The following is a 24,466-nucleotide window of genomic DNA, read 5'->3' as shown; positions in this document are numbered from 1 at the left end:
AAAAACAATACTCCAATATCCATTTTATGTATCTGTATTTCTTGTAGGATGAATCTGCTTCCATACTACTAGTATTTATACTGGTACACTACTAGTATTTATACTGGTACACTACTAGTATTTATACTGGTACACTACTAGTATTTATACTGGTACACTACTAGTAGGAAATGTTTAGCAGGAATCAGAGTTGGTGAGAGGAAACAATCCTTTAGGGTTAATCATATTGGCCTTTACCCTGTGTTGTCCCTGTGGTGTCCCTGTGGTGTGGCTGTGGTGTCCCTGTGGTGTGGCTGTGTTGTCCCTGTGTTGTCCCTGTGGTGTCCCTGTGTTGTCCCTGTGGTGTGGCTGTGTTGTCCCTGTGTTGTCCCTGTGTTGTCCCTGTGGTGTCCCTGTGGTGTCCCTGTGGTGTGGCTGTGTGCTATTCACCCCAGGGAATATGAGCCTAGTAGACGGCCCCTGCTGGGGTGAAATCCCACATTGTTCAGTCTGTTTTAGCTGATCCTCCCTAGTGGGTTATCCTCAGACTGTTCCAATCAGCTAATGGATAGTCATTGGATGACCTTCATTCAGGAGTTGTGTCCCAATGGACTCCCTACTCAACAATATTGTCAACCAAAAAATTAGTTGTTAATAATATAAATATGAATGTGGAAATTGTTATTATTATTATGAATGATATTGTTATATACTATTGGAGTTTATTTCCTGTGTGATGGCATTATTTTTAAAGAGCCCTGACATGCTTATGAACTTGATGTGCATAGGTTCCAACATTCTAACTCCTCTATGTTCCGTTCCAACATTCTAACTCCTCTTCTCCGTTCCAACATTCTAACTCCTCTATGTTCCGTTCCAACAGTCTAACTCCTCTATGTTCCGTTCCAACATTCTAACTCCTCTATGTTTCGTTCCAACATTCTAACTCCTCTGTTCCGTTCCAACATTCTAACTCTTCTATGTTCCGTTCCAACATTCTAACTCCTCTCCTCTATGTTCCAACATTCTAACTCCTCTCCTCTATGTTCCGTTCCAACATTCTAACTCCTCTCCTCTATGTTCCAACATTTTAATTCCTCTCCTCTATGTTCCGTTCCAACATTCTAACTCCTCTCCTCTATGTTCCAACATTCTAACTCCTCTCCTCTATGTTCCGTTCCAACATTCTAACTCCTCTACTCTATGTTCCGTTACAACATTCAAACTCCTCTATGTTCCGTTCCAACATTCTACACTCTTAGAAAAAAAGGTGCTATCTAGAACTTAAAAGGGTTCTTCGGCTGTCCCCATAGGAGAACCCTGAAGAAACCTTTTTGGTTCCAGGTAGAACCCTATTGGGTTCCATGTATAACCCTTTCCCCAGAACGTTCTACATGGAACCCAAAATAGTTCTACCTGGAACCAAAAAGGGTTCTCGTATGGGGACAGCCAAAGAATGCTTTTGGAACCCTTTTTTCTAAGAGTGTACCAACATTCTAACTCCTCTCCTCTATGTTCCGTTCCAGCATTCTACCAACATTCTAACTTATATCCTCTCCTCTGTTCCGTTCCAGCATTCTACCAACATTCTAACTTATATCCTCTCCTCTATGTTCCGTTCCAGCATTCTACCAACATTCTAACTCCTCTCCTCTGTTCCGTTCCAGCATTCTACCAACATTCTAACTTATATCCTCTCCTCTATGTTCCGTTCCAGCATTCTACCAACATTCTAACTCCTCTCCTCTCTGTTCCGTTCCAGCATTCTACCAACATTCTAACTCCTCTCCTCTCTGTTCCGTTCCAGCATTCTACCAACATTCTAACTTATATCCTCTCCTCTGTTCCGTTCCAGCATTCTACCAACATTCTAACTTATATCCTCTCCTCTATGTTCCGTTCCAGCATTCTACCAACATTCTAACTCCTCTCCTATGTTCCGTTCCAGAATTCTACCAACATTCTAACTTCTATCCTCTCCTCTATGTTCCGTTCCAGCATTCTACCAACATTCTAACTCCTCTCCTCTCTGTTCCGTTCCAGCATTCTACCAACATTCTAACTCCTCTCCTCTCCTCTATGTTCTGTTCCAGTGTTCTAACTCCCTTTCTCTTTATTGCATTCCAGGCCAATGATCCAGACTCTGGCCTTTGGGGTGAAGTCAAGTACTCCATCTATGGATCTGGATCTGATTTGTAAGTACAACAGACTCCTGCCAATACCAATGATTGTTGGACATGATGTTTTGTATAAAATAACTTCCTCTGTTGGTGTGGAGCCAGTTGAACAGACCAATATGGGCAGAAATGATCACTTATGCAATATAATTATTTTGAATGTCTGATTATGTGTTAGGACAGACGTGGGGTAACCCGCTGGCTCTTTATATTGGATAATTACATAACATCCCAATCGCTCAGCAACAGTGATGTAATGGTTAAAAAAAAGTGGGTAAATGCTGATCGCCGTTTGCAGTGAATAAAGTACAGCCCCCTATATTTTCTATGCCCTTTTCCGCAATAGGTGTGAAAACGCTTGTGCAAAATAAAAAAGGTGTGTAAACAGTGTTTAGTTGAGCCTACTCCACTCCACCCAGGCATAACAACAACTGTCACTATCAGATGAACCAGCCTCCTCCTGACTGATCAGTCTCAGAAAGATGAATCTTTTTCATGGCATTCCATCACCTGCCGGCCATGATTATTGTGGCTAAGAATGAATGAGTTTGACTTGGATTAACTAATCCTGCTCAGGTCAACCATCTCTCAACTCAGATTCTTCCCCTTTGATTGGAAGATGGGAGCAGCCAGTATTCCAGTATATTGGGTTGGCTCTGCTTGTAGCTCCTCTCCTCTCTCCTGTAACAGCTTACTCTAAGATGGCGGCAAGATACTGACTGGTTAATCTCGTAATTGGATGTAGGGTAAGAAATAGCCTGCCAGGCCTGGATGTCTCGTGTAGAGAGGGCCAATTAACATGCAATGTGACAGCTGGAGCTCTGCTATGGAAAGCAAGCAAGGCAGGCAGGCTGCAATACAGGCAGTACATTGAAAAAATAAGTGTCAAGTTATCTTCCAGTTTTGCTTGCCGTTTATAAATGTGTGAAAGTTAACAGTTTGCTTTGCATTTGTTAATTTTCACACGAAATAAGTTGTAAAAAGAAAATGTTGGAAAATGGCTGAATATGTGCTGCTTTAACATAATATTGGACTTTAAAAATGTGTACTGGACAAAAAACAACCTTTGTGATTGTACAGAAAACTTGATCCAGCATCCTGGAACACGGGTCTTGACATATTTTCCCCATGAGTTTTAATCCAAGATTAAACTGTAACGCACAGTACATATAGTGCATAACCTTGACTGTTACATAACTGCTAATATACTGCCAATATACTGCTAATATACTGCCAATATACTGCCAATATACTGCTAACATACTGCTAACATACAGCCAATATACAGCCAATATACAGCCAATATACTGCTAACATACTGCCAACATACTGCCAACATACTGCCAACATACTGCCAACATACTGCCAACATACTGCCAACATACTGCTAACATACTGCCAATATATACTCTTAGAAAAAAGGGTTCTTCGTCTGTCCCCATAGGAAAACCCCTTTTGGTTCCAGGTAGAACCCCTGTTGGTTCCAGGTAGAACTATTTTGGGTTCCATGTAGAACCCTCTGTGGAAAGGGTTCTACATGGAACTCAAAAGGGTTTTACCTGGAACTAAAAAGGGTTATTCAAAGGGTTCTCCTATGGGGACAGCCAAAGAACCCTTTTAGGTTCTAGATAGAAAAAAAAGTGCTAAGAGTATACTGCCAATATACTGCCAATATACTTCCAGTATACTGTCAATATACTGCCAACATACTCTCAATATACTGCTAATAATCTGCCAATATACTGTCAATGTACTATTAATATATTATCAATATACTGCCAATATAATGCTAAAATGCAGACAATATACTGCTAATATACTGTCAATATACTGCTAATATACTGTCAATATACTGCTAATATACTGTCAATATACCGCTAATATACTGTCAATATACCGCTAATATACTGTCAATATACCGCTAATATACTGTCAATATACCGCTAATATACTGTCAATATACCGCTAATACACTTTCTGTTGTGTTTTCCAGGTTTCTCATCCACCCGTCCTCAGGCATCATCTACACCCAGGCCTGGGCCACTCTGGACGCTGAGGTCAAGTCCAAGTACAACTTCTACGTGAAGGCAGAGGACACAGAGGGCAAGTACAGCCTGGCGGAGGTGTTTGTCACTGTCCTGGACGTCAACGACCATGTTCCAGAGTTCGATGACAGCCTTGTGGAGAGGACCATGATCATCGGTGCACCTGTTAGGGTAGAGGTATGTACAGTAGCGATAAGATGAGATAGCACTTTACAGATCCCTAAAGTAGCGGTATGTACAGTAGCGATAAGATAGCACTTTAGAGATCCCTAAAGTAGCGGTATGTACAGTAGCGATAGGATAAGATAGCACTTTACAGATCCCTAAAGTAGCGGTATATACAGTAGCGATAAGATGAGATAGCACTTTACAGATCCCTAAAGTACAGTGGGGAAAAAAAGTATTTAGTCAGCCACCAATTGTGCAAGTTCTCCCACTTAAAAAGATGAGAGAGGCCTGCAATTTTCATCATAGGTACACGTCAACTATGACAGACAAAATGAGGAAAAAAATCCAGAAAATCACATTGTAAGATTTTTTATGAATTTATTTGCAAATTATGGTGGAAAATAAGTATTTGGTCAATAACAAAAGTTTCTCAATACTTTGTTATATACCCTTTGTTGGCAATGACACAGGTCAAACGTTTTCTGTAAGTCTTCACAAGGTTTTCACACACTGTTGCTGGTATTTTGGCCCATTCCTCCATGCAGATCTCCTCTAGAGCAGTGATGTTTTGGGGCTGTCGCTGGGCAACACGGACTTTCAACTCCCTCCAAAGATTTTCTATGGGGTTGAGATCTGGAAACTGGCTAGGCCACTCCAGGACCTTGAAATGCTTCTTACGAAGCCACTCCTTCGTTGCCCGGGCGGTGTGTTTGGGATCATTGTCATGCTGAAAGACCCAGCCACGTTTCATCTTCAATGCCCTTGCTGATGGAAGGAGGTTTTCACTCAAAATCTCACGATACATGGCCCCATTCATTCTTTCCTTTACACGGATCAGTCGTCCTGCTCCCTTTGCAGAAAAACAGCCCCAAAGCATGATTTTTCCACCCCCATGCTTCACAGTAGGTATGGTGTTCTTTGGATGCAACTCAGCATTCTTTGTTCTCCAAACACGACGAGTTGAGTTTTTACCAAAACGTTCTATTTTGGTTTCATCTGACCATATGACATTCTCCCAATCCTCTTCTGGATCATCCAAATGCACTCTAGCAAACTTCAGACGGGCCTGGACATTTACTGGCTTAAGCAGGGGGACACGTCTGGCACTGCAGGATTTGAGTCCCTGGTGGCGTAGTGTGTTACTGATGGTAGGCTTTGTTACTTTGGTCCCAGCTCTCTGCAGGTCATTCACTAGGTCCCCCCGTGTGGTTCTGGGATTTTTGCTCACCGTTCTTGTGATCATTTTGACCCCACGGGGTGAGATCTTGCGTGGAGCCCCAGATCGAGGGAGATTATCAGTGGTCTTGTATGTCTTCCATTTCCTAATAATTGCTCCCACAGTTGATTTCTTCAAACCAAGCTGCTTACCTATTGCAGATTCAGTCTTCCCAGCCTGGTGCAGGTCTACAATTTTGTTTCTGGTGTCCTTTAACAGCTCTTTGGTCTTGGCCATAGTGGAGTTTGGAGTGTGACTGTTTGAGGTTGTGGACAGGTGTCTTTTATACTGATAACAAGTTCAAACAGGTGCAATTAATACAGGTAACGAGTGGAGGACAGAGGAGCCTCTTAAATAAGTTGTTACAGGTCTGTGAGAGCCAGAAATCTTGCTTGTTTGTAGATGACCAAATACTTATTTTCCACCATAATTTGCAAATAAATTCATTAAAAATCGCTACAATGTGATTTTCTGGCATTTTTTTCCTCATTTTGTCTGTCATAGTTGACGTGTACCTATGATGAAAATTACAGGCCTCTCTCATCTTTTTAAGTGGGAGAACTTGCACAATTGGTGGCTGACTAAATACTTTTTTCCCCCACTGTAGCTGTATGTACAGTAGCGATAGGATAAGATAGCACTTTACAGATCCCTAAAGTAGAGGTATATACAGTAGCGATAAGATAGCACTTTACAGATCCCTAAAGTAGAGGTATATACAGTAGCGATAAGATAGCACTTTACAGATCCCTAAAGTAGAGGTATATACAGTAGCGATAAGATAGCACTTTACAGATCCCTAAAGTAGCGGTATGTACAGTAGCGATAAGATAAGATAAGATAGCACTTTACAGATCCCTAAAGTAGCGGTATGTACAGTAGCGATAAGATAGCACTTTACAGATCCCTAAAGTAGCGGTATGTACAGTAGCGATAAGATAGCACTTTACAGATCCCTAAAGTAGCGGTATGTACAGTAGCGATAAGATAGCACTTTACAGATCCCTAAAGTAGCGGTATGTACAGTAGCGATAAGATAGCACTTTACAGATCCCTAAAGTAGCGGTATGTACAGTAGCGATAGGATAAGATAGCACTTTACAGATCCCTAAAGTAGAGGTATATACAGTAGCGATAAGATAGCACTTTACAGATCCCTAAAGTAGAGGTATGTAGAGAAGCCATGTCGTGTGTAGTGGTATACCCTAGGGCAGGGGTCGGCGGGGGGGGGTGTCGTTATTTTTTTTTTTAAAGGTACTCAGTCCGGCTTTCAACTTACTCTTGAAAGTTGTAATAGTAGAACGCACAAGGTGCCATTTCAAAATTGGGTAGGGCATCATCAGTATTCCTCTTGTCATGTCAGTCATTGCAGACCTTAGAGAGCCGTTTATAACTTGTCAGAAATGTCCAGATCAACTACCCATGTCAGCTAAAGTTTTTTAGCTAGGTTTTTTAGCCCATAGATTTTGTTGTAATGTTTGAGTCACTCAAATATAACAATACACGTTAGAAATGGCAAAATGTATAGAATTGTAAGAAAATGTGCTTTAAGACGGCAACATGTTATATGCAACCCACGACAGAATGTGTAGGATTGCAGGAAATAAGCTTTAAACCTGTGACAGTTCACTGGCCCATCGGTTCGGTCCCATACATGAATCATTACACCCCTAGTAAACATTGTACATTGAATGTTTGCTTTTGTTGGATGATAATGACCTGAAATGTGAGCGTATCCACAACCTGCTCCAGTATAGTGCAATCTTTAAAGTAAATAAAGTGTTTGGTTTTGCTGCTTTTTCGTTCTTCCATTCAGGCAATAGATGCCGATGCAGAGTCGCCCAATAACGTCATCGAGTATTCCATTATGCAAGCTGAACCTGACAACATCTTCGACATCAACGCGGAGACGGGAGAGATCAAGCTGAAGTCCTACATCAAGTCCATGGAGATAGTGCAGAACATCACCGAGCAGAAGGACTGCAGGTGGTCTCTGGTGGTCCAGGCCCGGGACAGAGGGTCTCCGTCCTTCAGCACTACCGCCGTGGTCAAGATCGACATCACTGAAGCGGTAGGTTTAATGTTTCCTGACCTTAACCGTAGAGTAATAACCCTAACCTAACTCTAATCCGAACTGCCTAATTTCCCAACCCTGACGCTAACTTTCTAACCCTAATGCTTACCCTTAACCTTAACCTAACCCTAATGCTTACCCTTAACCTTAACATAACCCTAATGCTTACCCTTAACCTTAACCTTAACCTAACCCTAATGCTCACTAACGCTGTAGTATCACTGTGGTAAGAATTTAAACCTAAGTTCCCTAACCTTAACTAACCCAAACCCTTACAATAGACTTCTAACTCAAACCTTTAGCATAGACTTCTAACCTTAAAGGGATAGTTTACCCAAATTACAAAATGGCACATTGGTTTCCTTACCCTGTAAGCAGTCTATGGACAAGGTATGACAGCAATCCATGCGTTGGCTTAGTTTCACATGATGAGTGAAAAATGCTAATATCGGTACCATGACTTGAATGGGATTTGTGCCACAAATGCTCAAACGTTAGCATTTGGAAACAGTGCCAGGGAAACTAAGCCAATGCATGGATTGCTGTCATACCTTGTCCATAGGCTGCTTACAGGGTAAGGAAACCAATGTGCCATTTTGTAATTTGGGTGAACTATTAATGCCAGCAGCATTAGCTCTGTCAAGCCTGTTAAGTGATATTTTACATCACTCAAACTCTCCTCCAATAAAAACATAAAGAAAGTGGTATTTCAATTGTTTATGTTTTGTTTGTTTTTATAATGTAAAAAAAAATCACATACTCATTAAGTGTATTTTCGTTTCTAAATTTGCATTAATTGATTACATTAATTTTAAAGCTTACTTTCCTATAAATTATTTAACTAAACCCTACATATTTGACATCATATTCGAGAAGAATAGAATAGTAGAATATTATCTCTGTTGTCTTCTGTGTCGTATTGTGCTTTTCAGATCAAAGCTCGAATAATTGCAAACTTCCTAAACCTCATCAAGCGCCCATCAAATGTTGTTGGACTTTTTTTGGCCATAGTCAGCTTCACCATCTTACTAACAATCTGTATATCCACTACCTTGTACTGTAGAACAGTGAAGAAAGCTCGCGTCAACCCCCAGGCCAGTTTCATCAGAGTTATCCGAAGGCCCAAATGATCATGAGACTATCCCGCTGGACTATACAGACTACGTTTTATATATCACCTTATTATGTCTGCAAGACATTACTTTATGATCCATTTTTAAAAACATTATCATTTTTATTTTACTGCTTTGTCTGTAAAAGAGTACTGGAGCACATTATAAAGGATAGGATTTTTCTATTGGATTCTTGTATTGGTATTTTATTGGGATCCCCAATAGCTGTTGCGAAGGCAGCAGCTACTCTTCCTGGGGTCCACATGAAACATGACGTAATACAGAACATTAATAGACAAGAACAGCTCAAGGACAGAACTACATACTGGAGCACATTATAAAGGAGAGTACTGGAGCACATTATAAAGGAGAGTACTGGAGCACATTATAAAGGAGAGTACTGGAGCACATTATAAAGGAGAGTACTGGAGCACATTATAAAGGAGAGTACTGGAGCACATTATAAAGGAGAGTACTGGAGCACATTATAAAGGAGAGTACTGGAGTACATTATAAAGGAGAGTACTGGAGCACATTATGAAGGAGAGTACTGGAATACATTATAAAGGAGAGTAGTGGAGTACATTATAAAGGAGAGTACTGGAGTACATTATAAAGGAGAGTACTGGAGCACATTATGAAGGAGAGTACTGGAATACATTATAAAGGAGAGTAGTGGAGTACATTATAAAGGAGAGTACTTGAGTACATTATAAAGGAGAGTACTGGAGCACATTATAAAGGAGAGTACTCGAGTACATTATAAAGGAACAGTAAATGAGTACACACAAAGTTTTTCGACAGGCCGTCATTGTAAATAATATTTTTTTCATAACTAACTTAGCTGTTTAAATAAAGGTTAAATAAATAAATAAACAAAGATATATCATACACAATATAATATTATACCAAAAAATAATAGTTATTTCATATCCATCTTTTATATTTTGATTGGGAGATGTTTTTCTACTCCTAGAAATGTATTTTTATGTACTTTTATGTATACTGTTTTGATTATGTTGTCAAATTCTAATTCTACCATTATAGTATGTAGTACTTATTTTATAGTAATCTAGAGCATATTTTAAACAGTTTGACTATACTGAAGTAACAAAGATTAAGTCATTTCATTTCAAACCAGTGTCTTGAGTTTGGGTTAATCCCTTTGTCAGAAGAACAGAGTAATCTCTATTTTTCATTTCATTTTTCATATCCATGTAAATAATACACTCAAACCAAAGACCCAGTAGCAATGAACGTAGTGCTTTAGGATCCTGTCACAGGAAGTTAATCCAAAACACAATCCTCATCAGAAACATGTCACTGCTCGTGAACAAAAAGAACAAACCGTTCTGATGCACCCACCGCACTGCCAGACATACTCCCGACAACTACCACCAGTGTGCATAGTCCCAAATTGCACAGCCTAAAGTAGACCACCATTTACTACCTGCAGTCATCATGCTGCGAATGTTATAGAGATGTTGTCTGTCTGGGGCTCCTCTGTCAGTGCTTGGCGCATGTCTGACCTCTGACCTCGCTGCTTGCCTGCATGCTTTGGACCAAAATGGTGAACGTTTAAAACGTTTGATGATCTAGTCCCGTGGATGGGCGTGATTAAAAGTATGATATTTTTTGCTCTTTTACAGACTCAACTCAAGGGGCCTATGGCAGCCTTTTTATTGCAAAGTAGGGACAACCCAATGAAGGCTCTAGGCATGGTCGCTGGTGTCGTTAGCATATTGGTAGGGGTCACTGTCTTGATATCCACGGCTATGTTCTTGCGCAACACAAAGTCCAACAGGATAATGCCGGCACGTCGCATCATCATCAGACGGAGACCACCAAAGGACCGCAAGCCGTGGACGTTTAACGTACCGTTCAGTGGAGGCGGTGGAAATGACCTGTTGAACAAGACCGTTGTAGACGACCCGGAAGCAGGGAGTGTCAGCATCAACCCCAACAAAAACGGCAGACCCCGGTGCTCCAGGTCAAAGCCCAAGCCTCTGCCCCCCAGAGCCCCCTGCCTGCCCCCTCCATCCTGCCCCCTTCCATCTTCCAACCCCAGGCCCAGTAAGAGGCCCCGGGCAGCAGTGCCCACCGTCTCTGGGGCCCTGGCTTCCAAGAGCACCAGCAGAGACAGCAACATCAGCTCTGAGACTACTAGAATCCCTGTCAGCTCAGCCCTGGTCTCTGAACTCAAAATGAGGCTGCAGCAGAAAATCATCGAGAGTAACTCAAGCTATTATTGAACCTGATAGTTGTGGTGTGCTGGCGCTCTAACCAATCTTTCAATAATTGTCTGGACCACTGAAGGTGCTCAGTCTTAGGATTGTAAAACTGCAATTGTAAAGGAAGGTTGAGGACAGCAGGTTAATTTCCTTCAAAACTGTATTTGTTTCTAAGCAAGTCCTTTGTCAAAGCAATGTTGCAACACAGTGTCCTATTATTGAACCTATTGAATCTAACCAGCTCTACACGTTTTCTTAAAGATGTTAACATAATGTTGGATCCATGGGCCTATGGGCCCTGGTCAAGAATAGTGGACTATATAGGGAATAGGATGCCATTTGAGACACAGACTCTGTCATCCAGCTTTAGAAATAACTAGAGACATTTCTGCACTGCCATCTTGAGAAATGTAATGGGATCCTTGTTAGATAAGTCTCTGCATTGCTGCCATCTTGAGGGAAACAACGTGTTAACAAGAGTGACTGAGGGGGAAATACTGGACCATGTCTGAGGAAAAGATTACTGCATATTTCTGTGTTTACAGAACTGTACATATGTTCCTGAAAAGTTATGTTTTATTTGCTTAAGACCATGCAATGTTGTCAAGAATAGTGCTGAAATATAGGATTAGGATTGTTGCCAGACAAATGTAGCCTACTAGGGATGGGCACAGTTATTCAAAAGTCAGAACGGCAGTTGGTATTCAATTAGTCTACTTGGGAGACTATTTATTTTTTAGATAAAAAAATAGGCCTCTTTTTATTCATACAATGATCTACATACGCTAAAAAGGATAGCCATTACATTCGACATTTGTAATTTCTTTTGTAATTTTCTCCCTTTTTCTCCCCAATTCCGTGTTTACGATCTTGTCTCATCGCTGCAACTCCCCAAGGGCTCCGGAGAGGCGAAGGTCGAGTCGTGCGTCCTCCGAAACATGACCAGCCAAACCGCGCTTCTTAACTACATTCGACATTTTAATAAAACAACAGTTTAATGACAGTTTGTATGAGTGTGCTCCATTAAAAAAAGACGCACCGATAGCCTAGGCCGTACACACGTTCCACAGTGTAGCTTGTTGTTATTGTCGGTCAATCAGAGCGGCGCTACAGTCAGAGCCTAATCAATGCAAAATGGAATTTAAATTACCGAATTAATTTGGCTAAATGAGGAGTAAGCTACAATGATCAACCAACAGGTAGGCTGTTGTTTCATATGAATGGGGTTGTTGTCGTCAAGGACGCCTCAAAATAGCCTCAATCAGCCTTGCTACTTTAGCTAGCCAGCTGGCTAACTTAGTTGGCTACTGTAGCTAGCTAACTTAGTTGGCTACTGTAGCTAGCCAGCTGGCTAACTTCTTTACAACGATTTGATTCAGTAAAGACGGGCACTACCAGATGACATGATAGGAAACCTATGGCAGCAACACGTTTGTGTAACTAGTGCCACACACCGGCCTCTACTCCTCTCTGCTCGTGTCCCTTCCCCACCGTTCTGCTGAAACAAGCAAGTCTCCATTGAAGTTTCCAAAACAACTGTTTTCTTTACAACACATATATTTCTACTATCCGGATATCTGAAAAAATACAATGATATTATTCTAATAGTGAAACAATTTCAAATGCCCATCCCCTAAAATGTACCCACTTTTAACTGTGCATCAGATCGAAGCAGCTATATAAGACCGCTATAAAATAAGATATATTCTTGACAGGATAAATGCCATTGCTTAAAACATGAAGTGCTCATGGACCTGTGTAGTGACATTCTAATGGTGTTTGTCATATTTTGAAGTAGGGAAGTAGATGTACTAGGATTATGATGTGCCACTGCCTGCTTTCAAAACAACAAAAGCTCTTGCTTGTTTGAAATCAGTTACTTTTTTTTCTTTCTCTGTTTTCTTGTTTTGCTTAAATGCTTTTATATTTCAAAAGGGTCTGCTTTTAATTTTGGGGGATTGGTGTTGGATTACTCACTTAAATGAAGGGATCGCTTTGTTGTTTCAGTAAATATCAAACTGTATAAATGGAGATGTTGTAAAAATAAAATAAAAAAATAAAGTATTAGCTATACATTTATTTACTGACACGTGAGTCACTAATAATCACTGTTTTTCAAAATTGTCCATAAACCTGGTTGGAATTTTGAAACATTCATTTCCACGCTGTGCGAACTACATGGAAATTCATGGGATACATAACGATACAATATATTCTGTATGTATATATTATTATAATAATGTATGTATGCTGTGTAACACTTGCCTGTCCCTTGAAGTGAAATCTTTATTGTCTTTATTTTATCATTTTGAATAAATATAGGAAAATAATTGTTGTGTTTTTGTTGTGATTTTGTTAGTTCATAACCAGCTAGATATACAATACGTTTTAGATAACAATAAACTAAAACTAGAATACAGAAATAATTTTGTGATCTGCAATAAATTACTAATAAAGTAAATAAAATAAAATAAATACATTTTTATGTGTAGATAGGAACCAGTGGAGGCTGCTGAGGGGAGGACGTCTCATAACAATGGCTGGAACGGAGCAAATGGAATGGCATCAAACCATGTTTGATTTAGTTGATACCATTCCACTGATTCCGCTCCAGCCATTACCACGAGCCCATCCTCCCCAATTATGGTGGCACCAGCCTCCTGTGATAGGTACGGTGCTGTATGTCATTATTCAGTTGAAGCGCGCAAAGCCTGGGATTCAATCAAAGGTGTGTTGTCAACCAGTGCATTGCACTTGACTTTTAAAGGTAATTTACACTATAGCCGACATCCAAGCTGAAATATTTACTACACAAACATACATAAGACAAAAAACAGGAGAATGACAAAAACTGAACGACTAAAAAGCACCATAAGGAAATGCAAAGCAAAAAATATGCGTTTTTAAGATCTTTTAAATATGTCCACAGTTTCATCCCACCTCGGGTTCTCTGGCAGGCTATTCCAGAGGCAGGGGGCATAATAACTAAAGGCTGCCTCTCCATGCGTCTTGGTTCTAGGATTTGGGATGGTTAGAAGGCCAGTCAGTGTCAGAGGACCTGAGGGACCTACTGGGTAAATAACTTAAAAACATATTACATTTACGTCATTTAGCAGACGCTCTTATCCAGAGCGACTTACAATCTGACATGTATCGGGGTCACAATCATGGATTGATTTAAAAACCAATAGAATAATCTTAAAATGTATTCTAAAACTCACAGGCAGCCATTGCAGAGACCTTAAAACTGGTGTAATGTGTGCTCTCCGTCTGAGGAGACCATTACAGTAGTCAAGCCTGCTTGTAATAAAAGCATGGATGAGTCTCTCTGTATCAGCCTGAGAGAGAAACGGCTGCACCTTGGCAATATTCCTCAGGTGGTAAAAAGCTATTTTGGTCACATTCCTAATGTGTGATTTGAAATTTAGTTCAGAATCTAAAATAACACCTACGTTTTTTTAACCTGGTGTTTACCTAACGTGTGGCCAGATTCTCTCTCTGTGCTTTGGCTCCAACAATAAATACCTCGGGCTTGTCTTGATTTAGCTGGAGGAAGCCATCCAAGTCATCTAATACAGTCTAATAATTTATCCGTGGAGCTAAAATCCTCTGGTGACACAGAATTGTAAAGTTGTGTATCGTCTACCATTTTGTTTCTGAGGTCTTGGCTGATTTCTTGCGATTTTCCCATGATGTCAAGCAAAGAGGCACTGAGTTTGAAGGGAGCTCTTGAAATACATCCACAGGTACACCTCCAATTGACTCAAATTATGTCAGTTAGCCTATCAGAAGCTTCTAAAGCCATCACATCATTTTCTGGAATTTTCCAAGCTGTTTAAAGGCACAGTCAACTTAGTGTATGTAAACTTCTGACCCATTGGAATTGTGATACAGTGAATTATAAGTGAAATAATCTGTCTGTAAACAATTGTTGGAAAAATCACTTGTGTCATGCACAAAGTAGATGTCCTAACCGACTTGCCAAAACTATAGTTCGTTAAAAAGAAATTTGTGGAGTGGTTGAAAAACAAGTTTTAATGACTCCAACCGAAGTGTATGGAAACATCCGACTTCAACTGTATATAAACTGAACAGACCCAAAATCGAACATTGTGGAATGCCACATGTGATATGTATTTTCTCTTTGTTATGTTCACCAAAGGTGACAAAAAACTTTTGACCGGTTAAATAGGTCCTAAACCATTTTATAACTGGACTGGAGAGGCCAACCCACCTCTCCATTCTGTCCAGAAGTACATCATGGTCAACAGTGTTGAATACAGCACTTAAATCCAATGGTACAAGGACAGAGAGCTGTTTGGCATCTGTGTTGGCTCTAAGATAATTTACCACTTTAACTAAGGCTGTCTCTGTGGGCACAAAAAAACAGATTGAAATTTTTCACAAATACAGTTGGCACTTAAACAATTATTTAGCTGTTTGAAAACCAATTTCTCCAGAATTTTGCGTAAGAATGGAAGGTTGGAGATTGTCAGAAAATTGCTAAGAGCTGAAGAATCTAGATTCGTTTTCTTCAGAAGGGGTTTCACCATAGCAGGGAGAGAACAGGGAGTGATTAACAATAGCTTGCACTTCTTCAGATATGCAATTAAAAACAGTTTTGAAGAAGGTGGTGGGGATAGGATCGAGAAGGCAGGTAAAAGGCTTAAGTTGTGATGTCACTTTCCTGAGCATGTCTGTGTCAACCAGGGAAAATAAATCCATACTGCCTTTGCGTGGTAGGCTTGCATCAACGCCCTATACTGCATTCAACTGACCTGCACCGTCTTCCTAATCTTCTTTCTTGACCCTCTAGTCTCTTTTCACACATTCGAGGGTAATGCTCACTTAGACATAAGAGGCTTTTGTCTTTTGGCGGCTGAGAATGTTGATAGCAAAGTTCAGTAGTCAAACCAACCACAATCAGTAGGCTAGGGATGAGTCATAAATAGGGTGGAAAAATTCCTGACTTCCTGATTATGCTCTTTCGATTCCGGGAATCTTTCACCTGGGATCTCTGGAAAACCTGAACATTTTGGGAAAGTTACCAGAATTTTAAATGTAACAAAGTGAAAGACGTAAACTTATGATGATACAAATCACAGAAGTAGAATATCTTTGACTCCACAATAGATGTGCTTTTATTCAAGACTATACATGATTTGATCACATTGGCATGTGAAAGACAGATATTTTAGGCCATTGTTGAAAACACAAATACATTCAAGTACATTAAGGACTAGACTATTTACCCCATAATGTGACAGACACACACACACACATATATATATATATATATATAAATATATATATATATCAGAAATGATAATCTAATGCAGCTTGCAGTAAACTCAGAGAATATATTCTATGTGAGACATGGTTAAGATCTAGTGAAACCCAAATGGCACCCTATTCCATGTGTAGTGCACTACTTTTGACCAGTAGTGTACACTACACAGATAATAGGGGGCCATTTGGGACAGACACACATGGTTAAGATCTAGAGAGATACAAGATACAGATTATTCAGATAGAAAAAAACAACACTATAATCTCTTTACCAGTGTATGAATAAATGCACACCAAGCAATGCTTACATAACACATCCTTTTGAGTGATTGTGCTAAAATCAAAGTGTTAATCTGTGAAAATTCACTCCGTTCCCCCTTGCCCTAACCCTTGGATGTTTACAGATCTGTAAGGTGTCAGTTATCAATATAAAGGAAATTCCACAACTAAACCTCTTATACCTATCCAGAAAAGGGTTACAAAATTCCCAGGTTTTCTGGGAATTTCATGCTTATTCCCTCTTGATTCCATGAATCTCGAACCAGGATTTCCTGATTCCATTAATCTCCAACCAGGATTTGGGAACTTTACCAGAATTTTACAACCCTAATCCAGACCCTTCAGATTTGTAAAAGTCAAAAATGTAAGGCCAATGGGATTTGGGTAGGGAGCAATTAGGATGGTGTTGTCTCAAGTGTCCATCTTCACCCCCAACTTTAATCCCAAACATCTTCACCCCCAACTCTAATCCCAAACATCTTCACCCCCAACTCTAATCCCAAACATCTTCAACCCCAACTCTAATCCCAAACATCTTCACCCCCAACTCTAATCCCAAACATCTTCACCCCAACTCTAATCCCAAACATCTTCACCCCCAAATCTAATCCCAAACATCTTCACCCCCAACTCTAATCCTCACCATCCCACCCCTTATAAAAAAGTGAGTCAAAAACAGGAAAAGAGTAGCAAAGAAGCCTCATTCATTACGTAGGTAGTAGTGCAAAGGCTATATACAGTGTGTATTACTGTAGATTTAACTGAACCTCTCCTAATGAATGAGTTTCAACGAACCGTGAGGAAATGCAGTTCATTACATTCTGAAGACAAGAAAATATTTGCAACTATATTGCATGTACAGAATTAACATTATGGTTTTTTTTTTTGGGCCAGATAAGTTTGTATTCCATTTTTTTCTTTTAAAACAGAGAACAATCAAGCTAAATAGATACAGTATATAAACTCATTTAACAAATAAACCTTGCTACCGACATAGAAGGAAGGCATTTCACTCTTAGCATGACAACTTTAAGCTTTACAGATGCATTTCCTGAAGCTTCACTTCACATAAGACTGCCCCCCATTATTACAGATAACTGTTCCTCTAGACGTCTTGTACACGTTTTAATCGTTAAACCTACATCTAATATAGCTTTGCTCCAGTGGTTGTCTCTGGTAGATCTTGTGCTTTTCCCCTGTGGTTGTTTTTTTCCTCTGAGGACTTAGTCCTCTTCTTCATCACCTCATCAGAGTCGCCACAGAGTCCTTCATCGCTGGCGGCCTGGAGGCTGTCGAAGGTCCCCTGTCTCTCCCCATTCGTCCTCAGGGTCTTCTCCTGCCGCCTCCTCCTCTTACACTGCTCCGTACAGCGGTCCAGGCAGCTGAACGTACATCTGGTGTCGGTGGTGCAGGCGTACATGCCCACGGGCACCGCCAGCCCCATGGCGCACACGATCACCATAATATGGATGAGCTTCGCTCGTTGTTCCAGCTGGCTGATGTCACTTCCTGTTACGAACACGATGCACTGGCCGGCGCGGGGCATCTGGTTCTTCAGCGTCACACACACTTCGTATTTAGTAACCGGTATGAGGTCGTTGACCGAATAGGTGTTGATGCCCGGCCCGATGTATGTCAACTCCCTTTTGTCAGAGTGGTATTTCCCCAAGTGGATGGTGAACCAGGTTTCTGACGGGTTGTCTGTCGCAGCGTACCACTCCAGAGTGATGCCGTAGACCGTCTGCTTGGAGATGCGGATGTCAATGTATACGTTCTCGTCGGCTGAGGCCAGGGGGAACGGGGGAGGAGACATGGCTGAACCGCCGGAGGATGAGGCATTGAAAGACTTGATGTTGACCAGGAAACTGGCGGAGGAGTTGCCTATGAAGTTGTTGGCGTAGCAGGTGTAGACACCTCGGTCCGCCATGTGAAGGGATGGGATGACCAGCTGAGATCTGATGGTCTCATCATCCACACGGGTCTCTGAGACTGAAGAGAAAGGAGAATTATGATACAACTTAATCGACAAGGGTGAATACAAATTAGCATATTGTAAACGTATAATATTCAGTACTGTATTTGTAATATGTTGCATTAGGCATTATTGTTAAGTTTTCCTACAAGAAAGGCTGTGTCATACATTGTTTAAAGCAATCTATAAACACCAATAGCCTACCAAACACTGTTTCAATCTATAAACACCAATAGCCTACCAAACACTATTTCAATCTATAAACACCAATAGCCTACCAAACACTGTTTCAATCTATAAACACCAATAGCCTACCAAACACTGTTTCAATCTATAAACACCAATAGCCTACCAAACACTGTTTCAATCTATAAACACCAATAGCCTACCAAACACTGTTTCAATCTATAAACACCAATAGCCTACCAAACACTGTTTCAATCTATAAACACCAATAGCCTACCAAACACTGTTTCAATCTATAAACACCAATAGCCTACCAAACACTGTTTCAATCTATAAACACCAATAGCCTACCAAACACTGTTTCAATCTATAAACACCAATAGCCTACCAAACACTGTTTCAATCTATAAACACCAATAGCCTACCAAACACTGTTTCAATCTATAAACACCAATAGCCTACCAAACACTGTTTCAATCTATAAACACCAATAGCCTACCAAACACTGTTTCAATCTATAAACACCAATAGCCTACCAAACACTGTTTCAATCTATAAACACCAATAGCCTACCAAACACTGTTTCAATCTATAAACACCAATAGCCTACCAAACACTGTTTCAATCTATAAACACCAATAGCCTACCAGATTCATATATATGAAATACACATGCTTTAGCCTACTTGTCTTAAATCCTGTCATCAAAGTGGTGTAGCTTACAATAAACTATGAGTGACTGACCTATGATATCAGTCACTGGTAAATAAAGTCACAGCAATCTAATGGATGATAGCCTAGAAGTTGCAATTAAATAAAACCTTACCAGTAAATCCCCTTATAATCTTTAGGCTGTATGACCAGTGGATGGCGGGGTCAGGCCTGGCTTTGACTAAGCACTGGAGGGTTACATTGTCCCCCAGCGACACCGTCATGTTGGTTTCTGAGGCTGAGGCCTCGGGTTTCATACATGTTTTCAAACCGACCTCGAGGAAGAACTTCCCCGCCCTGGAACTGGGGCCGGTGCACGTCAGGTACGAGTTCATCAGAATTAGAGGTGGACTAACGGTTTTGATAAACTCGACGAAACCTTTGAGGCGGCAGTCACACAGCCAAGGGTTGTCGTGCAGCGCTAAAACGACGTTGGCCTCTCCACTGCTGGCCTCTTTACCTCCGTTTCTCTCTTGCGTGTTGAGGAGAGGCCAGTTGAGGAAGACATCCCTGGATATGACAGTAAGCTGATTGAAGGATAAATCTAAATAGGTCAGGCCTGGTAGTTGTCTCAGGGCGGATTCCGGCAGCACGTCTAGTCGGTTATGTTTCAGGTCCAAAATCTTCAGGTTCGGCGTATCCTGGAACGCTGTCCATGGGACTGAACGCAGCTTGTTTCCCTGTAGCCGCAGTTCTGTTAGATTCGTCAGCCCCTCCAGACTCTTGATGTTCATCAGGGTGATGTCGTTGAAATTCAACCACAGAGACGCCAAGGCGTTCACGTTAGCGAAGGAGCGGCGAGGTAATTCGGTCAGGTGGGAATTCTCTATTCGAATTTTACTGAAATCGTTTGGAACGTTGTCTGGGATTCGTCCCATGGCGGTTTCCATACAAAGTAAGGATCTAAAATAAAACAAAAACATTTTGGGTTATGTAAGTACGGGTATCGTTATAATTTCATGTTAAAATAAAACAACATAGGTTATTTATATTATATTATAGTAAATTATCTCTCCACATTGTCCATTGTTAAAACCAGTTATGAAAAAACACCATTGAGTTTAGCAATAGGCTAAATAGGTCAACTGCATAACCTTCTGACAAGGTAAAGAAACTCGGTACAAAACTAGTTAGCCTACAAAATAATTGACAACAAACTATTTACCTTCCCAAGTTGTCATTTGTGCAAGAACAGCCGGGTAAACAAGATGTTGATCCAGGAGTAACTCGATAGAATAGCAAAACTATAGCCAATACTGTATACAAGGTGGCCATATTCCTTTGTACAGAAACGCATTTGAGCAGGGCATCTCCACAGGGACGGACGGTAGAGGTAAACCTATTACTTTAATCTTCCTTGAAGCAATTTCTTAAGACACCAAATGACATGTTAAACACACCGGAAGTTTGTATTTTTAGCAATGAGGCAAATTGACTGTGCTGCTACTGAATGTATGTTCCCTAATCCCTATGAATGAATGAATGGGAAGGCTTTCAGGAATAATGTGATTTCTACGAAATATACCTAGGCTACTTGATATTGAATATGTACTGACAGTGACCTGACGAAAAAAAAGTATAAATAGATTATCAGGAAGCATAATACGCAATCTATAGATTAGGGGTACTACAAACTATTGAGAAAATGGCATTATATACCCAACACCTATTATTTGTATACTGCATGAAACAGGATTGTTAATTAATTGAGGAACGTTGGAAGAGGTCTTCAGACATAGAGTACATAGTCTGCAGATGATTGTGTACAAAGTAAAAGACCACAGTGACCATGACAAGGAAACAAGTTGTACACCAAACAAAACAAATCACGTGGCACTATCCATGGTGCTGATCTCAACCAATGATTTATATATACACTAGAAGATTGACAGGTGGAGCTGTTTTGAAGCCACCGAGTTTAAACAGACGGATTTTGATGTGGATTTTTTTTATTATGCTAATAATTTTTTCAGCGCTAGCCTGGACATTGTCTCTAGGGGGTTAAAGTAAAAAAATTGTTTAGAGAGTACTGATATCACTCTCCCCACTACAACAAAAAAATACTTAAATACATGTAATCTTGTCCTTGAAATAATTCGTTGAAATACTGAAGAATTCTATTCATTCCTATGGAGGGCTGAGCCTTCTGAAGAGTGCCAATATGGCCGACCGGTGGCTTCAAAGCCTCTCATTGGCCAATACCAGAGTATGTGAGCGGAGCAGAGCTTGAACGGAGCGAGGAGGGAGCGTTGCCCAATTTGATTGGAGCGTGGAGCGAATTTCCCAAAGGCTGAAGCGTCGGCATTTTCGCCCGCTCCAATTTCGCTCCCGTAGCGTTCACTTCAGGAGCTCAGGGCGCGCCCGGCCCGGCCCGGCCCAGCATGCATTTGTAGTCTACTTGCTTTAGCTACTCTCATGGAGTTCGCTAAATATTTTCATAAAGAAACTGATAAAACACACAGGTGAAAAAGATGAGGAGGACCAAGAGCAAGAGAGGGAGTGAGGTGATGTAATGTCCACAACTAAATAATCATTGTGATGTAGTGATGTAGAGAGGGAGTGCTGTGGAATCTGAAAATACACGTATCCTGAAAGCATGATGGGGTACTTACTGCGTGCACATGCTAACAGAAAGGAAGGGGTGGGTAGCTAGCTAAGTGTGTCATGGTAGCAGTATTTATAACCAAAAGTCGGATCTCTTAAAAGTTTAGTTCATTTTCGTTCTATTATCTATACAGTAGGCCATCATTGATTTTGGCCCAATAGGCTTGGCATATTACATCTCTCAAGGAGCTTTCCATTTTGATAGGGTTATTTTATCTAAAATCCTGCCCAGCCTGGCAAGAGTGTCCCGAAGGGTGTTTAGCATCCCCAGGCTGCTGGCCTGAACCTGAGGCCACAGACTCTGGCTAAACTCATGTTTCTAAAAATGAATTCAAAGGCACTGTAGACTGAGCCTAATAAGGCATTTTTCGTTTAATTTGTATTTAATTCTAAGTAAGTCACAGCCTATATCTGCAAATTATAGACTATAATGATTTAATATACCTACATGTTGTTTAAATGCTGAGCGCTTAATGTCCCTGCCAGCCTTGTGTGTCGCTCTCGCAAATGCTTCACAATTTATTTATTTGTAGGCTATAGCCTTGAAATAATTGAAATTATACAGCCTAAATTAATCATGTCTGGCTCCTGACCCATTTAGAGTGTTTATATGCTGTTTAATATGACATGTAGCCTGTTTAATGATGAGCTCTAATTACAGTCACCTTTTCCTGTTGTTTATTAAAATACTTTCTATTCAAATCCATATGGTTTGGTTTCAATACTTCAAAACCATATGGTAGGTCCAATTAGTCAGAAAAAATAGATGGGGTGTTGGTTAAATTGTGATTTTAATGAATGGAGTGAATTTGTAGTGGTAGTTTTAATTTGGAGCAGCAGTTTCTTTTTCTTTGAGCGAGGAGCGTTTTTTTTTTTGCGGAGCGGTTGAAAAGGAGGTGGAGCACCGCATACTGTGGCCAATACATAGCATCAGCAATCCAGGCTTTATATACATCGTTGATTGCAATGTATAGCTGTTCGTCAGCCCTTCAAATGTATATAATATCGTATGTAATAAGCTTAGACTTAGCTTAAACATATGCTATTGCCGAGCATGCTAGTGCTATGCCATGCTGTGGTTTGCCATCATAATGCTTAAATCTGCCTGTTGTCACCTCTTGATAATTGACTATTGACCCCAGATGGATATCATCACATTAGGATGTTCTTTATCTTTGAAACAGAACCTATCCTCTGATTCGCTTGAAAAATAATGTTGTGTCTTGGGAGGAAAGTGCTGTTACAGAGCAGGTAAGGATTTAAGAGGACACAAACATTTATATCAAAATATTTATTTTGTCATACATTTAGACATACACACACATCAGATCGTAGATACATATTACAAAATATGTAGTATGTTAGCTTTGATTGGACAGTAAACCTGGCACATTAACATACAGTGAGGGAAAAAAGTATTTGATCCCCTGCTGATTTTGTACGTTTGCCCACTGACAAAGAAATGATCAGTCTATAATTTTAATGGTAGGTTTACTTGAACAGTGAGAGACAGAATAACAACAAAAAAATCCAGAAAAACGCATGTCAAAAATGTTATGAAGTGATTTGCATTTTAATGAGGGAAATAAGTATTTGACCCCTCTGCAAAACATGACTTAGTACTTGGTGGCAAAACCCTTGTTGGCAATCACAGAGGTCAGACGTTTCTTGTAGTTGGCCACCAGGTTTGCACACATCTCAGGAGGGATTTTGTCCCACTCCTCTTTGCAGATCTTCTCCTAGTCATTAAGGTTTCGAGGCTGACGTTTGGCAACTCGAACCTTCAGCTTCCTCCACAGATTTTCTATGGGATTAAGGTCTGGAGACTGGCTAGGCCACTCCAGGACCTTAATGTGCTTCTTCTTGAGCCACTCCTTTGTTGCCTTGGCCGTGTGTTTTGGGTCATTGTCATGCTGGAATACCCATCCACGACCCATTTTCAATGCCCTGGCTGAGGGAAGGAGGTTCTCACCCAAGATTTGACGGTACATGGCCCCGTCCATCGTCCCTTTGATGCGGTGAAGTTGTCCTGTCCCCTTAGCAGAAAAACACCCCCAAAGCATAATGTTTCCACCTCCATGTTTGACGGTGGGGATGGTGTTCTTGGGGTCATAGGCAGCATTCCTCCTCCTCCAAACACGGCGAGTTGAGTTGATGCCAAAGAGCTCCATTTTGGTCTCATCTGACCACAACACTTTCATCCAGTTCTCCTCTGAATCATTCAGATGTTCATTGGCAAACTTCAGACGGCCCTGTATATGTGCTTTCTTGAGCAGGGGGACCTTGCGGGCGCTGCAGGATTTCAGTCCTTCACGGCGTAGTGTGTTACCAATTGTTTTCTTAGTGACTATGATCCCAGCTGCCTTGAGATCATTGACAAGATCCTCCCGTGTAGTTCTGGGCTGATTCCTCACCGTTCTCATG

The 24,466-nt window shown here is 40.7% G+C and overlaps 2 protein-coding genes across 2 annotated transcripts in view; one reads left to right on the top strand and one right to left on the bottom strand.

Annotated features, from left to right (window-relative positions):
* LOC311129004 (cadherin-related family member 1a-like) overlaps positions 1–11,023 on the top strand; it is a gene marked incomplete at both ends in the record, with an annotated part of 24,858 nt that extends 13,835 nt beyond the window's left edge. The window contains 4 exons of the mRNA XM_084161240.1: positions 2,107–2,174; positions 4,150–4,378; positions 7,402–7,656; positions 10,421–11,023. Of these exons, the coding sequence (XP_084017366.1) occupies positions 2,107–2,174; positions 4,150–4,378; positions 7,402–7,656; positions 10,421–11,023 (1,155 nt within the window). The remainder of the gene's footprint in view (positions 1–2,106; positions 2,175–4,149; positions 4,379–7,401; positions 7,657–10,420) is intronic.
* Positions 11,024–17,714: 6,691 nt separating this feature from the next.
* On the bottom strand, positions 17,715–20,713 carry LOC311142046 (leucine-rich repeat, immunoglobulin-like domain and transmembrane domain-containing protein 2; the record flags this gene model as incomplete). Its single annotated transcript, XM_084177594.1, has 3 exons — positions 17,715–18,559; positions 19,554–20,341; positions 20,604–20,713. 3 exons carry the CDS (start codon positions 20,711–20,713, stop codon positions 17,715–17,717), a joined length of 1,743 nt encoding a protein of 580 aa, XP_084033720.1.
* Positions 20,714–24,466: the final 3,753 nt, after the last annotated feature.

Source organism: Coregonus lavaretus, assembly GCF_964263955.1.
Source record: "Coregonus lavaretus genome assembly, chromosome: 1".
Classification (NCBI taxonomy): Eukaryota; Metazoa; Chordata; class Actinopteri; order Salmoniformes; family Salmonidae; genus Coregonus; species Coregonus lavaretus.
The sequence above is the reverse complement of the archived record's forward strand: the minus strand, read 5'-3'. Positions and strand labels throughout refer to the sequence as shown.